At 35.6% G+C, this 16,365-nt stretch overlaps 4 protein-coding genes across 12 annotated transcripts in view; all 4 read right to left on the bottom strand.

Annotated features, from left to right (window-relative positions):
* LOC132197664 (SCY1-like protein 2) overlaps positions 1–5,570 on the bottom strand; it is a 33,728-nt gene extending 28,158 nt beyond the window's left edge. For all 9 annotated transcript variants that reach the window (XM_059621080.1, XM_059621083.1, XM_059621086.1 and 6 more), the window contains exons 1-2: positions 5,515–5,570; positions 3,232–3,519 (exon numbers count right to left, since the gene is read on the bottom strand). In XM_059621080.1, coding sequence (XP_059477063.1) covers positions 3,232–3,399 — 168 coding nt within the window. In that variant the 5' untranslated portion in view covers positions 3,400–3,519; positions 5,515–5,570. The remainder of the gene's footprint in view (positions 1–3,231; positions 3,520–5,514) is intronic.
* Positions 5,571–10,885: 5,315 nt separating this feature from the next.
* LOC132196928 (major mite allergen Der p 23-like) lies at positions 10,886–11,498 on the bottom strand. Its single transcript, XM_059619877.1, has 4 exons — positions 11,392–11,498; positions 11,291–11,335; positions 11,204–11,226; positions 10,886–11,143 (listed from the first exon to the last, which is right to left on the bottom strand). Exons 1-4 carry the CDS (start codon positions 11,420–11,422, stop codon positions 10,949–10,951), a joined length of 294 nt encoding a protein of 97 aa, XP_059475860.1. The 5' UTR covers positions 11,423–11,498; the 3' UTR covers positions 10,886–10,948.
* A 560-nt stretch (positions 11,499–12,058) lies between these two features.
* On the bottom strand, positions 12,059–12,729 carry LOC132196927 (major mite allergen Der p 23-like). The gene is made up of 4 exons (XM_059619876.1): positions 12,636–12,729; positions 12,525–12,569; positions 12,388–12,410; positions 12,059–12,333 (listed from the first exon to the last, which is right to left on the bottom strand). Exons 1-4 carry the CDS (start codon positions 12,664–12,666, stop codon positions 12,139–12,141), a joined length of 294 nt encoding a protein of 97 aa, XP_059475859.1. The 5' UTR covers positions 12,667–12,729; the 3' UTR covers positions 12,059–12,138.
* A 1,224-nt stretch (positions 12,730–13,953) lies between these two features.
* On the bottom strand, positions 13,954–15,291 carry LOC132197527 (uncharacterized). Its single transcript, XM_059620869.1, has 3 exons — positions 15,182–15,291; positions 15,026–15,055; positions 13,954–14,495 (listed from the first exon to the last, which is right to left on the bottom strand). The coding sequence occupies exons 1-3, from the start codon at positions 15,210–15,212 to the stop codon at positions 14,230–14,232; spliced, it is 327 nt and encodes a 108-aa protein (XP_059476852.1). The 5' UTR covers positions 15,213–15,291; the 3' UTR covers positions 13,954–14,229.
* Positions 15,292–16,365: the final 1,074 nt, after the last annotated feature.

Here is a 16,365-nt window from a genome sequence, read left to right as displayed (position 1 = left end):
AAAGTCAATATTTGGTGAGAAAGTGTTTCAATATTTGCAGTGTGTTCACAAAGGAAATATTATTTTAAACCCACACTTGCAAATTGTTTCGTTTCATTATTGAGCTGAAAAGAAATTTAATATGAATTGTAATTTTCAACCTCTAGTTTATGACGTTAAGTTTATGGAACGAAGAAATTAAACCTAGAACAAAAAACTACGTCTGAAGATGATTCATCCGAAATATTTGAATCTTAATAATACAAAAAAAAATACATTAAAATTTTGTAAGGATATTGCGAGTTTTCAGATATAAACTCTCTGAAAATTGTTCAAATCCAGTTCGAGAAAAGTTTGAAAATATATTTTCATTATTCTGCAAAAAATTTAGTAAGTCAAGAGCTTGGGAAAAGTGGTCCGGCAACGCCAACAGTTCTTGAAAATTGGTATTCATGCTGTGCGCGATTTTTTCCCCAGAAGTGACACGTCAAGTTGTACACAGTAGGAGCTGCTCGTGTGCGTCTCACCGAAATCTTTTCGGTGTAAAGCGGCTTAGTTTGTTTGATTTTATACTTTGCTGCCCGCGTGCCCATCCCCACCTCTAATGTGCGCCTCGGTAAACAAGTCTCGAGATCTGCAGTTGAGTTTTATCGATTCTTGTCGCTTTCTCTTCACTTTGGCGTCCTCACACTTTTTTCTATTTTCCTCGCAGAGAAGCAAAAGTTCGGTCGAGTTTCTGCTTATTGCCTCGGCACCAATCAACTGCAGGTTAATAAAAGGTTTGCGCAAACTTTTGATGGCTTTAAAAGAAACTTTGGGACAAAATGCTGCACTGTGTATACTTCATTTCCCATCAGGTGTTTTCGATCTATGTCTGGAACTTCTATTCCCAACAAACAATGCACGTTGCTTCCAATTAAAGCGGATTTGTAGCTCAGAGAGCAACGTCTCAGTCAGAAATCCTGACGCTTTGACGATTTTTCTTGCTACACTTTCCTGCAGCATTTCGCAAGAAACCCTTTTGAGGCGTGCACCCTTTTCTTAATAAGAGTCAAATTTCCTCTATCACAATAAATTAACAAAGACTTTTCTGCTGCTTTCCTGGAAAGCTAAACCGTTTCAGGCGTTTGAAATTGTTTCCGAGGGACTGCAAACAGCTCGTTAATGGAAATTAATTTTGCATGAGCAACCAATGGGGCATTCATCAGTGTAAAATTTAGCTGAAAATTGCCATTCACGCGAAAAGCTTTGACGATTTTTAATCATCATAATTTTGAAAATACCTGCTCGGTTGATTACAACATTTTTCTAATCTATAGGCCTTTTTTTAAATAAATTTTTTAATAAATTCAAGAAGTCTTAATTTATCGCATTGCTATGACAAGGTCGTATATATATATGAACCTAGATGTCTCTTATTGTTAGGCACCTTTTAATGTCTTTTGATGAAAGGCATTTATTTAAAACCAACTCCAATTTATCCTCCAATTCCTGCCATACCAAAAGATCAACCGTTGAATGATATGATTAATTAATAGACGTGCGCATTTCGTGCTAATTATTGAGAGAGGTCGATCGGAATGTGCCAATAAGGAAAATATGTTGACCTTTGCCGGCCACTGGGAATGCAATGTCCCCAGAATACCGATTGATCTCACCAGGGGACCGAGCCAAATAAGCCAGGGGGTTGCAAATTCCTTTGGCAAACATAGAGCAATGCAGAGTTCAGGGATTGCACATCGCCCTCTGCAGCAGCGGGCACACAAACAGTTCAGTTGCAAATAATTACATAATTCGCCACTCGTGTAGCACCATTCTCTCGGTTTATGCCCTGAACGCTAGTCAAAGGCAAACATACAGTATGTGAGCGAAACTTGTGGCGCCGAGGCAAATGTTCAACACTAGAATTATGTTGGTAGGTAATTAGTGTGGTAAATAGAGACTAATTGAACTTTAAATTTCATATTATCGCTGAAAAATAATAAATATATGTTTCAGTTGAATTATTTAATGTTTAAAATATATTTTTAAAATTTTAAATTAATTCAAATTGTAAATGGAGAATGTATATTATAATTATGTATTTCTCCTGTAATACCTTTTAAATATTCATTTGCATGAAAATTTATGCTATTAAAATATTGAAAGTATTTAATTCTCATGAAGATAATTTGCAATTTATAACAATTATAAAAACCATTGAATCTGACCCGACGAAGAACGAAACAAAACAGGTATGAAAAAATGGCATTGAAGAATACGATTGAGTAACAAAGGATCTGCAGATGACAATGCGAAAGACCGTAATATATTATTATATTGTTTCAAAAAAGCGTTGGCCACGTGCGTCTGACAAAAGAACAATGCGGTTGTTGTCGCCGTGTGCATTTGGGAAAGTGGCGTAATGATCGTCGCAAAATCTTGCATCACAGTGAAACAAAGAGCAAAACAAAAACCCCCTGAGAGAGTTTCAGTGTCTGCTTCGCGGAAAATGGCGTTGTTGTTGCGTCTAATGCACCTGTCGCCAAGAAGCGACAGCCGCTTTAATTGCACTCTCAAGCGCACTATTTTAGCCATGCCATGGGGGATATTAAAATGGCATGAGCAGCTTTTCCATTTTACCAATTGAAGAATAAAAGTTTCACTGGAAAACGTAAAGTGGTGAGGGAAAAGCGTTTTTCAATGTAAAGAATGTTCATCCCCAGGGGATGAAAGGGTGCTTGAGGAAAATTAAAAATGGGCCAATTTACGAAAAGGCGCACCCAGCGGTTATACCATAAATCGGTTTTGCCAATATCAAGATTTTTCCGCGGTAATTAACAAATAACAAATAGATGAAGTAAATGGACATTTTTAAAACAAGTTTGCCAAATTTCAATTAAGACCAACTTATAAGTTGAGCTCTAAAATTTATAATTCTACTTTGCTTTTAACATACATTCAGCTTTTTACCACTGTGTGTTTTCATTTAAAATTCTAAATCAAAATTCATACTATTTTTAAACATAAACATCTTAGCTCAATCTTGTAATAGATGCAAAGAAAAATAATGAAAGTTTCATCTTTCAACAGCTTGAAAAACTTTAAATCTGCAAATCTGTTATAATGTATTTTGCAAAGTGATGCAGAAATCCGTGATTTTTTAAAAGTTAAAAAAATTGAATATCTTAATTTTCACATCTTACAAATATTTTTGCCTTTTCTTGATTTTATTTTCGGTATCTTGTTTTTTTGCTATTGAAGTAAACATACCTTGCCGTCGCTCTTCCTGTAGCCGTCGTAGATTTTCCAGACCATTTCAGGCCCAGCACTCGCTAACAGCTTTCCCACTTCGAAAAACTGCAATATCGGATTATTGTCCAGGACGTTCTGCGCGCCTGTACCGTGCTTGAACTTGGAGAACATGGCCGACGCTGGCATCTACCTCAAATCCCTTGGTGCAAAACGAACACACGCACTCAAAAGAGGTCTTTGTTCTTTCACACTCGGGGCGAGTTGCAGGGGAGCTTTTCCTTTCTGTATTCAACTCTGGTCCAGCAACTGAAACAAAAATTAATATACCCGGTTAAAAAAAAAAATCAAAGACCGCTTCGAAAATCAGAAACATATGAAATTAAAAAAAGCACTTTTTCTGGAATCAGGTTTTTAAATTTATTTATGCTGTATTATACCATTATTAGGAAATTTGAAACGATTATTTGATGCTTTTCCTGGTAAGCCTTTCAAAGTAACCCTTTTTGTGTGTTTTGCATAATTATTTTTGCAGGAACTGAATTGCAAAACAGCTTTGGGAACAAATACAGAAAATATCAAATCCGTCTCTCCGGCAGAATTGGGTCATTAGTCTGGTGGAGCTCACCATTTTTTGCTCTGCCATTTTCACGGCACATTTAGTTCTGCACAGAGGGAACGCGCAGAGGTGTAAAAATATAAGCGGCAGACAAGGCTTGTTTGATGAAGAGAGCGAGCGAGCGCGGGCAAATTGAATTGAGCAAAACACACCGTCGGGTACGAGAATTTGTACACACACATGTATGTATGTCTGACAGAGAGTGGATCTACCGCCGGCTGCTGCACAAGAGCAGCAAAGCACTTTTCCCGGCTCATCTCGCCGGCGCCCCGGCTGCTGCTTCATTATCGTCGTCTTTCCTTTCTGCCAGCGCATCGCATTAGCAACAGGTTAAACCTTAGTTTGCCAGGGATCAGTTTCCCCCTGGCAGTCCAATTAGTCCATGATTAATTATCGATCTCGAGAACATCATGATAGCCAAAGAGGCTCTCTAATAATTTAATTTTGAGAGCGGGATCACTTTTCAAAATGACAAAATAATTAGGAAAACATTCAATACGTACTTAGTTAAAACAAATATATTTTGTAACTCAAAATTTGGACCTTTCATATTGTTTTATTTCTTGTAATTGCGATTTGGAGGAGATGGGTTTCTGATTGCAAGTTCAGTATAGTGGAATGATTGCAACGCGCTTCACAAACCACGAGGAATTTTCCATTAAACTTTTGTCTGCACAATATTGCAAATGAAGCGACGCGGAAAGTCACAGAGATGCACTCGGACTGTTCACATAAATGATGCCGAGCCGGATTACGCTGGACAAAATGCGGAAAATGCGTTAAATTTATTTTGCATAGTTTTCTAAGACCAAGAGAGTTTTCACTTTAAAGCAATATGCAAGGAAAAGCTAAACTTAAGTAAATTAACTGGCGTGGGTTAAAGAACTGGAGTGAATTTTACTTAAATGTTCATTTATTAATTCAATCACATGAGCCAGGCAGGCAAATATTTTACGGGTAAAATTACGGAAAATAAATTGATGTGTTTGGGAAATTTTATCATTATTTTCGCGTCTGGAAACAACTCAACTTTATTCAACAATAAAAAAATAGGTGCTTGTCAAAAATATAAATTTTGGAAGTAAAAATATTTTGGTCTGAATATTGTTCAAGAGATTTTAGCAAAAAAAGAATCACCAATTTTTTCAAAAATTGTTAAATTTAAAATTAAGAGATTTCTTATATTTTAAAAATTCTAATTTTTGTATATCAAAGATTAAGTTTGTGGTGTTTTATTTCAGCAATAAATTGGATACATTTAAATTCAATTCATTTATGTTTATCCAAACAAGTCATTCATTATTTAGTGTTTCAGGAAAAATACAGAACAAACAAAAGAAATTAAAATTTAAAAAACCATTAACTATAATCATATAAATGCAGAGATAAATAGCAGTTCTATTAGTATTTTGTTTAAATTTTATTTTAAATTTTAAAAACTAATTATTTAATTATCCGATTCAAGGGATAGCTGCAGAAAAAGAGAGAAATGAACGGAAGCTTGCATTTTAGCTGAAAATTTTTGAGCGAAACCTCCCGGGGAGAAGGAGAAAACAAGGGTGAAACGACACAATTTCCGGGCCACTCAACCAGCCATTTAGCAAGGGGTGCTTTTCCTCTCTTGCACATGCAGAGTGGCCCGGATTCGAGGGGACCATTGATTGCAGAAAAAAAGAGAGACTCACCTGTGAAGAGGCAGCAGCGGGCGACGGCTGCTCGCTTGTAGCACGACCTGTTGCTGACTGCCTGCCGACCAGGGGCACTCACTACACATCAGGTCGATTTGGGGGTTGGGGATGCGAGCGGAGAGCCAGGCACGCGCACCGCACTCGCTCCCTCTCTTTCACTCTGGCTGCCTCGAATTTATCATTCACGGCGAAATTTAATGTGGCAATTACGTCAGAGGTCAACACGGCTGCTGAGTGTGTGTGTGTGAGTTTGTGTTTGCTGCGACCAGCCGAATCAATAAATCGGGGGCGAGGCCGAATTTGGTTAAAGTCATCATGCGCGTCTAAGTGGAAAAAGTGACGGCCAGACACGAGACTGACCGCCAATCTCACCCAAGAACGCGCTCATTGTCTCGCAAGCCGCTTAATTTTCCTTGTTCTGATCTCACGGAAAATTAGTTTAAGAATTTTAAAACACATTTAAGTGCTTGTCACGGAAGTTTATTTTAAAAATGCTGTTTCAGTTTAATAAAAAATAAATAACATACTAAAATATTAATATAATTTTTAGACATCCACAATATTTTTTTTTGCTCAAACATACATACTAATTTTCAATATATTTCAAATATCTAAAGTAAAATTTAAATATAGTGCAATCCCAATTTTTCATTTAATAATTTTAAGTAACAGCAGACTTTTTTTGTAATTTACATCACCTACAAATTTTAACTCCTAGTTAGATGTAGAAAAAATATGTATTCAAGAAATAAAATTTATAGTATTTATCACGAAATATCTTTCAATCGCAGAAATCAATAAACTCAGGGTAGCCCTCAAAATACAGCGTAAATTTTTTAACCGTTATTTCTGTTTCTATCAACACCAATTAAAAAGGAAATTTTTGATTGCTAACAGTAAAATGTGCCACTCAAATTTCGCGATGGGATGGTATTGCTATTATTATTATTGTTGTTTATCTGTCCAAATTGTTAAATCACTTTGTTGACTGAGAATCTAATGATATGCGTGCTAGTGCTAGTAGAGCGTGGGGAGGATTTTACATTCTTCTGAGTAGGTTGAAATCCTCTTTAATGATTTCTTTTCCTTGAAAAACTTGAAAAGCTTTCACGTTTCTCAAAAATAGCATCTGAAATTTTCGTTAGGATTGATATCAAGAAATTGTAATATTCTTACAAGGGCATCCACATAAAGGAGGATTTTTCCTATTTCCTCGCTTTTAGAATCACGACTCCTCCTTTTCATAATTTTTCAGTACGTTGGTGGAGCTTCGTGTCTCAAAAGATGAAAACCACCTCGGGCGTCTAGTGTGTAATAAATACATTGGAAGCGACGAATCTTTTGGCGTTGAAACTCCGTCAAGTGAAAATAAGACGGAGAAAAACTTACTCCAAGTCGTGCGCGTCCCGACCACCGCGTAATCGAATCTGAAGAAACGCCAGGCATTAATTCGATTTCGTCCAAATATTGACAGGAGCAGCAGAAGGAGGAGCGGCAGAAGTGAGAAACCCATTATGTACCGAGTGAGAGTCGATTTGTCGCCGCAGAATCAAAGCTTTTAATTTTTCAGGGAAGATATAAGAAAAGTAAAATTCGATGTCTATTCAAATCTTTTTGGTGTTTAACTATTCAGATTTTTATTTAATATAAAAAAAATAATAATTGGGCTCAAATATTAAGTTTTTTTTATAGCAAAGATTTCAAAAAATCAAATTTCATAGATTGTAAATTGAAACTTTTTGTATAAAATATAAAAAGCTTCCTGTATATTTTTTTTCTTTTTTTTAGCAAAACTTCACACATAACTTTTTTTTAGCTACCAAACTAAAATACCTTGATTTCCATCCCATCATCCATCACCATCTCTGCACCAAGAAGTCGTGTATGTAACGCACCACTCACTCCGTCTCTCGTCGCCGTCGCGCCCAGTGACCCGCGAAATTCGATGAGCCTGCCGACTGCTAATGCAAACTGAATTCCGACGACCGCCTCTATATGCAAAGCGCACTGCCCTTGGGCGCAGTCGAAAGGAACCCTTCATTTGCCTGATTAGCCTCAGCTCGAAATACACCCTTAACATCTACCGCTCTAAAGTGATCAATTTGAGTTGTACTGCAAAATCCTCAATGCATTTGAAAATAAGGAGACTACCATGAGGTTTTCTGACCTACTGAACGAATAGTTGACAAGAAAAGTGGCAATTTTTTTATTTGCATTATTTCTCTACTCTATTATTCAATCGTTTAAATTTTTAAGATTTTAGCTTCTTTTTTTGTATGTTATTGCAAATTTCACGGAATTTAATGTATTATTTTTAATAGCAAATTAATCAATAAAATTTATTTATTTTAAACAAAGTTTGTCTGTTTTGAAGTTGAAAAGCAAACGTGGTGTTTCTTTGACTTTAAATTGTCATAAACTTACTTGATTCGTGCAAGAAAAATTCATTTTCCTGTCGTTCGCATGCTCTTTTAAGTAAGGTGGAAAAAGTCAGATGGACAAAAACCCAATTATTAGAATTTAGGGTGATGGAGTTCCACGAGGAAGAAATTCTGCCTCTCCTTTTCCTCAAAATCAGTCAAAATTAAAGTATTCTGTGACGGAAACGAATACTTGTGTTTCATCCAACAAGGAAAATTGTGCAAAATCATGCAGCTTCCTGGAAATGTACACAAAAACAAATCGCCTTTGCGCGAATTCTGCGTAAACAGCGCATCAATTTATTTTATATTGTATTTTGGCCGAGACCAGTGTTGCATAATTCTCTATTTTATTGTTATTCGGGCTGGAAATAAGGGGTGATGCTGGTGACACCGGGTGCGAAGAACTGTTTGCGAAGAGTTGGTTTGGCGCGGGAGGTGCAGGGCGAGTAGCGCAGCCTGTTGCTCGGCGTGGGCGGCTGCTAAATCTGGATTCATTCAGCTCGCCCTACGCACTCGCGGCTCTTCCGCCGGCTTTTGCCGCACAAGAATCAACAAGTAGGATTAAGTTCACGGAAAAGTCAATTAAACACGTTTATTTTGGACGCGGATTTCAGCCGAAAGCAGATAAGAGACTGAATTTTCCCTTTGGCATAAAATAAATTTAAGTTTCAATTGCAGTCAAGAGAGTATGAGGTTGGTAGAGCGGGTTGCATGTGGAAATTTAACCTCTTTTTTTATCCATTTAGTAGCAAGTTCTCCTTTCATATTATATTACGAGTTTCTGAAAAAAAAAATTTAAAAACTGAAATTGTTTATTTTATTTCTTTGGACTTATTTATTTTATTAAATAATTGACTAAAAAAAGTTTTGAATATTGATCAACCTAGTGAAAGTAGATTATTCTGTGTGTTTTAACTTTTTTATTAAATATAAGTTGAAGTTCGCCAAACTCATTAATTTCGCAGCCTGAAATTGTGAACAGGAAAAACAAAACGGAAAACAGACAAAATTGTTGGGAAATTGTAACAAAAGCTGAATTAAACAGCTCCACATGTTGGTATTTCCAAACACAAATATTATTTTGCCTCTGCGGTAAAAGCCGAGTCCAGAATAAAAGTCTCCAGTTTAGATGGGAGGAAATCGAGGAAAGACGATTTTGATTATGTTGCCAGAGGCAAAAACAAACTTTGGTGTATTTAACGAGAGAGTCAGGAGGTTGCAGTTTGGGCAGCGCGTGTTCCTCGGAAGAACCTGCGGCCGCGATTCGTCGCGCCTTCGAGGCAAGCGGCTGGGCCGAGGAGGAGCGCCGCGTATTTTGAGCTGCGATCGATAAATTACTCGTGGCCTGGGTTCTGCCAGCTCTCTCGGTGCTGCAGACTCTCTTTCTCGGCGGACCTGTGTGTGCGTTTGGAGCGCCCCCTCCCCCCTAGTCTCATTAGGGTCCATCATTTCTCCAAATTCCGTTTTGTAGAGACGAATAAATTTTATTTCATGTTCCGCCTGGATCGCGTTTCTGCCTCTTTTTCGTTGATGCAGGAATATTGCTGCAAATTTGATACGTCGTTCATATACATACTATGTGTTCGCTACGCTGATTCCAGGAATTGTTTTAGAATTTAGTTGCAAATTGTGTTTATTGATCTACCACAAAGGCCTCATAACGGGATACATCATTTATTTATTCAAAATTAAGAATATATTGTTGTTCCGCAATAAGCAGAATTTTTAGTATACTTTTAAAATTTTAAATTCAAAAATAAATTTTATATTTATATAAAATTTAAATAATTTAGCAATTGAATTAAGAATTTTAATATTAAAATTAAAATTTATAATTATTTTATTGAATTTAATATTTAATGCCTTTTGTTATTATTTTATAACTTAGCCTTAAAATTTTAATTTATTTGTAATTTAATCTGCAATTTAAATAATATAAACCCTATCATGTGTTTAATTCAATCTTGTCTTATCAAATACTGTGTGAATTTTTTTTCCATGCTGTTCCATGTTGATATTATTTATTTTCCCCTTATCAAGAAATATCAAATCAGATGCTATAATATTAAATTTCTCTCGATCAATGCTAGATACTTTCATTATTACTATTTTTGTTATATAAGTAGTAACATTTCTCTGGGGCAAATTTAAAATTAAACTTCATATATCTCTTTCATCGTTGTGACGTGTTCTTCTCTCTCTAAATATCCGCAGTTAACCCTGTTCAAGCATAGCATTGCACTATAATCAAATTTACGCTAATGTTCAATCTCACAGCGACATCACGTGGATTCCAAATTAGATTTCCATGTGCGCGAATCTCTCACCGTGCATTTGTACGTCCATTAAATTTGTGTTTGCCGTCATGCTTGAGGTAGATATTTGCATTTGATTTTGCAACTGCGGTACGCGAATCAATACCGAACCTCACGTCTCACATTCAAGAAAATAACCAACCGCAAAAGAAATCTATAAAATAAAGGCATGTTGGCAAAGTATGTCCGTAAAGTTGAAAGAAGCAACTGATCTGCTCAGCAGCTCCAGGATCAGCAACGGTCCATTTTATTTGCTGACTTGGCGACCCATTTTATGCTCGGAAAATATATGCATATAAAAATATAATAAAACGCGCTATATACGGTTGTCTACTCACTTAAAATCGCAACAATTTAATCTTTTTACATATTTTTTTACCTCCATATGCTTTGAAAATTTTGGTTGTTTTCACGTCAACCTTTTTGCGTCATGCTAAAAAAAATATCAAGAGGTTTGTCACCCAATTAGAAGCCTGATTGACTTTGATATAAGTTGAAGTGTTTTGCAACTGGACTTGCTGACGATTTGTGTCACCCACAATCAATAATCTAACCTTCGGTATAAACTTATCTCAATTATTTGTCTGGGGCTGGCCATTTGGGATATCAGATAACACAAAAGTGTTTCTTTTGAAAATCTCATTTATTGCCTCTGCTCAAATTTTGTTGCCCGAGTTTATAGATTTACAAAACCTAAAAAGATTTTCCGGTAGGAGTAGCGGTGCAGGTGACCAGGTCGGGAAAATTGCACTCTTTCTTGACTGCATCAAACCACAGTTGTCCTTCAGGACCCGGGGGGCATCTCAAGAGCCAGGCGTTGTTCTGCACACAGACGAAGTACTTGGCGCAGTCATAGGGATGTGCGAAATAGCCAGAAGGCGTGGGGCACTTTTTCGAAGGGAAATTTTTCAATTGATTGATATTTTGTTAATCTGCGGTCTAACTTACTTGAAACCAATCAGCTGGAGTGGCTGAAAATATTTATCAGTTCCGTAAAAAAAATTAATTAAAGCAATAAAATTTTTTACTACTTACGAGCTGGGGTGGTTGTTTGAGAGTAGACGGTGGCGACCAGAGCCGCTGTAGTTATGGAATTTGACTATGAGTAGAAAGGGAAGTTATTTTTTTATTATTACCAAGGGCGACCAGCAAGAAGATAGTCTTCATCTTTGCTCTTTTGAACGAGGTGGAACTGACAAGAATTGGGAAGTACCCCGGCTTTTATCTCGGTCCGATCCTATTACAGTGACCAAAAGTCTTTATCAGCAACGATTACAAAAATTCACTCAAGAGCCTATGATTTTTTTTTATAAAAATTGTCTTTTCAAATTATCAATTAATTTATATGGCTGAATGTCCTTATGTTTAAATGATTTTGGAGCTCCGCTCCTTGTGCTCCTATGGAGCCTATATAAACAATAATAAGCCGCGATCTCTATATTCGAAAACCCAAAATTGTCGTCTAAACAGAATAAATACTCAAAGAACTCGCCAGTATCAAACGTATATGATTAAAATTTAGTGTTGATAAATTGCTCATATTTTGTTTCATCACATATTTTATAATTTTATTTTAATTTAAATGTATCTTAAATATAAATTTTTAACATTATTGTTAAAAATTTAACTTGGAAAAGAACATATCGCCTCCCCCTATGGCTCATAATAATTGCATTAAATTTGAAATAAAAATATGTAATTATTATGGTTTATTACATGATAAATGTACACAGTGCCATTTTTCTATATTTCAACAATTTCATTAGTTCTCTTTAATAATAGTTATTAAAGGAAAGGAGCAAATTTATTAAACAAGTATCCTATTTTATTGATAAATCACAGTGGTAATCATTTAATTTCAATGTTTTAAATAAATTTTGCATTTAGAAAGATTTTCCGGTGGGATTAGCAGTGCAGGCAACCAGTTGTGGGTAGTTGCAGTACTTCTTCTCAGCATCGAACCACAGCTCACCTTCAGGAGAGGGTGGACATCTCAAAAGCCAGGCGTTGTTCTGCACACAGACGAAGTACTTGACGCAATCGTACGGATGAGCAAAGTAGCCATCGCGCGCGGGACACTGAATTTTAATTTTAATAAAAAAAAAAAATCATTCCATTTTGATTAAACTTACAGTAAACCAGTCAGCAGGAGTGGCTGAAAATTATTGTTTTAAATTATACAAATTTAATTGAGTATCAGGGACACATGTATAAAAATTACATAATAAAAATTAATACGGACGTTTTTGAAAAACTAAATAATACTCACGTGCTGGGGTTGTTGTTTGGGAGTAGGTGGTGGCAATCAAGGCCGCTGTAGAACATGATAATTTTCGTTAGTTTGTATATTAATTAAATATGAAAATTCTAAGACACAAACCCAGAGCAATCAGCATGCAGAAAGTCTTCATATTTGCTTTATCTTTTGGTTGCGACTGTAGAGCGACAAGAATCCCTCAGCTATTTATCTACCTTTGATCGAACGGTTAGGCCAAAGAGACTCTTCCAAGGAGCCCTTTAATGAGGCAAGCACGCAAGGAATGATTTCGTCGTCGGCTCAAGGGGCCGCCGACCAAGTGTTAATTGATTTAATGCTCTCAACTACGCGTGAAATCCATCGATTTCGCCTCAATGGGTCCATAGTTCCTCTTCTTGCAGTTCCGGATTGCAGACGTCTTGTTCTTATCAAGCGCACTATCAATTGTCCCCTTCAGTTGTCACAACTTTTTTTACGCGATAAAAATATTGATAAATGTTCCGCACTGATTAACTTTTTTGTTAGTTTAAAAAAAAAATAATTTTCAGAAACTTTGCATTTCTTTGTATTTTTATTCAAATCAAAATTTGAAAATTTTAATACTTTATTTCAACTATAATCTGCAATTTGATTTAAAATAAGAAATTTTTATCACAAGTTCAGGTTTATATAAAATATTACATAATCTAATTAATTTTTATTTTTATTTGCTTGCATGCTTTTCGATTTTTCATTATCAGATTGATGTGTTCACAGATTGACGCAAATCAAGCTCGCTGCTTTTCCAAGAAGAGATTTTGAGCTTAAGTTCTGCCGCACAACAATAATTATTAAAGCATGGTTTCAAATGGCTCAATCCGCTTTGACGCAGACACGGACGACAATTTCCTATTTTGAGCATCTTTGCGTACAACAGAACGAGAAATCCGATCAGATCGTCGGATCCAATGACATCTTGGTGACGTGAGCGCGAATCTGCGATTTGCGCACGCCTCTCTCGCCCTCAATGGATTTCCAATGAGAGCGATAATATTGCATATTATTATTGTGTTGTACGTACATATCTGTCAATGGGATGTGCACCTCTTTTTCTATTGATCCAATCGCATTAGTGACGCATTCCACGGACCCTTTTATATCGCTCACGAAAAAATCTGTTTGAAATATAAACAAAAAATGGCCCTTTACAATTTTGCAAAAAAAAAAATCACTGATATTAAAAAAGCGATCAGTTTCAATTTCACGTTGCTACAGTTATATTTTTCAATATCTTATGTGGCATAGTCCCAGATCGCAAGTTATAACACGACACAATGTAGAGGACAGGGATATTTTTAAAAATATATATATTAATAATTATTATTATTTATTCTTCTCGGTTTTGTTTTTAAATGTGTTTTATAAGCACTCGCCATTATTACTTTCACATAGAAGGTGTATATACACAGAAAATTCTTAGTGCCGTCGCAGGCAATAGTTAGTTCTGTGTCTGCACTAAAAGTGCTGCGACGGGACTAACTACTGCTGTGGCTTCTTCAAGGTAGCTCTCCGTATATTTACTTTATTCAATCTCCATTATTTACTCCTCATATTTCTTAATTGTATGCAAAAACTACTCAGGTAAAGCGGGAATTTATAGTTTTAGTAAAATATATTCCTGCTATCAAATTTTTGTACCATTATTTATTTAAATTGAATTTTATTCATCTCTAAGAATTCAGTAAACGACGTTCCTGCTGAGCTGATAATAGAGTGGGTGGCAAGGTTTGGGGTTGAAGTCTACCCTCCAGCCACACACTCCCTCTTTCGGGTCAAAGGTCAATCCTTTCGGGCAGCTGAACTCGTAAGGACGCAATTTGTTCATGTTTCCGCCGTAGGAGCACTTGTAAAACTTTGAGCAGTTCTTTGCGTCCCACAGCATAATGATTTCGCTTGCGAGTTTGTAGTCCACATCGGGGCAAACGTCTTGCAGAAGAACTAGTGCTGGAGAAGAAATATGTACACGTTAAAATTAATTGGGGAATATTTTTTAGCTACAAAAAAGAGATTGTTTTGAAGTGACATCATGATTTATGGGTGCACAAAATTTAGCAAAATGCTCAGAAATTAAAATAAAAGAATTAATCATCATTTAGCATAATTTAATTTCCATAAACTTAAAAAAAGCACATTAATTTGAAATTTGATAAATACGGATACCAAATAATTATATATTTTAGGCCATTTATGAAACACAAAAAAGTTATTTTAAGAATTAAAATTTGCGTAAATAAAAATCTGGGAATTGAAATATTCTTAAAAAATTTTTTCCTGTGTAAAACGTTGACGTTGCAGCAGCCTGAGAGTTGCAAGAGTAAAAATCGATGCAAAACTACCTGCGCTTTTCTCGCAACTAATCCCGCGCCTCAATCACGCCGAGTTTAATGAAACCCCCCTGCTGTCCGCTCATTTTCCCAGGCAAGGTAATAATAAAACGCATTCATATATACGTGGGTTGAGAAATACAAAAGTACCTTGAGTTGCGGCGGCGAAGAAGAGCAGCCCTGCAAAAGTGGATAAGAAAGTCGGTTATTAACAATTGCGCACGTGGCAGTCGGAAGTGGAGCAAAAACGTCAGTTATTATCTCTCGACACCTAGCTCGGGGAGAGTAATTACAAAGAAGTCGTACCTAGAGCGAGTGATGGATGTGCCACTTTCATGACGACTCTGCTGAATCGTAATTGCTAATTGCCACGAGAGTTGGGAATGCAAAAGGCCTGTATTTATACCAACTCGCAATAATTTGTTTACTAACTCTTTCCAAGAGGATAACGAGAAAGAATTATGACGCACTTCATGTTTGTTTTAATTAACTAATTATCAAGTACGTTGGATAATCTTGAAATTAAAACATTTTTACGCATTTTTATTGATCCAAGTGGCTGAAATTCCGTGCACACCTCTGAGGAAGCAGTTAAAGTTTCGAGATTTATGGCTGGGCGGGTAGAAACATAATCTTCCACAGGAAAGCAAAAAATAGGCCCATCATCTTAATGACGCTATCAAAGTTGAAATTGCCTGCCGGGCGAGAGGAATAAAAAGTTGCATGTGACGCGCTGTTGAAAGTAAAGGAAAAAACGAAATTCGGCAGAGTTCATAATATTTACATTTCCGCCGGCGACAAAACGTGCACTTACTGTTATTATTTAATCGCCACGGTTTGACTCAAATCAACATATTTTGTTTTCTTTGCAGATTATAGTCAAATTTTGTTTTTTAAATATTTTTTATTGTGATTTGATAAAGGTTGTAATCGTCAGAGATAAAGCGATAATCAAATAATAGTTTATTCACATATCAATTTTAAAATCATCACTTCATTTACAAAAATTGAATGTAATAAAAATTTAATTTAACAATGTGGACAAATAAACATCGCTACGAACGTTGACATTGACAAAATCAGCCTGTAGCCTGAACCAAAGATTGTGAATGAGCTTGAAAATTTATATCATAAATAATTTTATAAAAAAATTTTATATGAACTTCAATAACTTGAAAAAGTTGTTTGCTGTTGAATTTAAAGTAAACTTATTTAAAATAAATAAAAAATTTGAAAAAACAAATAAAAATTATAATATAAATTATATGATAAAAACTAAAATTAAAATTTATTTTTAATATAATGCAAAATTTATTAACTAAAACTATGTTTGAAAATATTTCTTTAAATTTTATCATGGTACTGATTTTTCTTCAAAACATATAATATAACGCTTTAAAATTTGGGAAAAAACTTCGATCCTCTTATAAAAAACGATCATCATCGTTGGTTGGAAAGGAGCGAGGACGACTAATTGTAAGTGGTGCTAC

The sequence above is a fragment of the Neocloeon triangulifer genome, unplaced genomic scaffold (assembly GCF_031216515.1).
Source record: "Neocloeon triangulifer isolate White Clay Creek 2 clone unplaced genomic scaffold, ASM3121651v1 ptg000012l, whole genome shotgun sequence".
NCBI classification, from domain to species: Eukaryota; Metazoa; Arthropoda; class Insecta; order Ephemeroptera; family Baetidae; genus Neocloeon; species Neocloeon triangulifer.
The sequence above is the reverse complement of the archived record's forward strand: the minus strand, read 5'-3'. Positions and strand labels throughout refer to the sequence as shown.

Bases quoted from the DNA above. Each gene is read 5' to 3' on its own strand.
- LOC132196928 (XM_059619877.1), bottom strand. From the start codon at position 11,422: ATGAAGACTATCTTCTTGCTGGTCGCCCTTG. The intron at 11,336-11,391 runs GTAATAATAAAA...CCATAACTACAG, and splicing joins CTTCTTGCTGGTCGCCCTTG to CGGCTCTGGTCGCCACCGTC. The intron at 11,144-11,203 runs GTAAGTTAGACC...CCTTCGAAAAAG, and splicing joins CTCCAGCTGATTGGTTTCAA to TGCCCCACGCCTTCTGGCTA.
- LOC132197527 (XM_059620869.1), bottom strand. From the start codon at position 15,212: ATGAAAGTGGCACATCCATCACTCGCTCTAG. The intron at 15,056-15,181 runs GTACGACTTCTT...CCACTTTTGCAG, and splicing joins ACATCCATCACTCGCTCTAG to GGCTGCTCTTCTTCGCCGCC. The intron at 14,496-15,025 runs GTACTTTTGTAT...TTTCTTCTCCAG, and splicing joins CTTCGCCGCCGCAACTCAAG to CACTAGTTCTTCTGCAAGAC.
- LOC132196927 (XM_059619876.1), bottom strand. From the start codon at position 12,666: ATGAAGACTTTCTGCATGCTGATTGCTCTGG. The intron at 12,570-12,635 runs GTTTGTGTCTTA...CATGTTCTACAG, and splicing joins CTGCATGCTGATTGCTCTGG to CGGCCTTGATTGCCACCACC. The intron at 12,334-12,387 runs GTAAGTTTAATC...ATTAAAATTCAG, and splicing joins CTCCTGCTGACTGGTTTACT to TGTCCCGCGCGCGATGGCTA.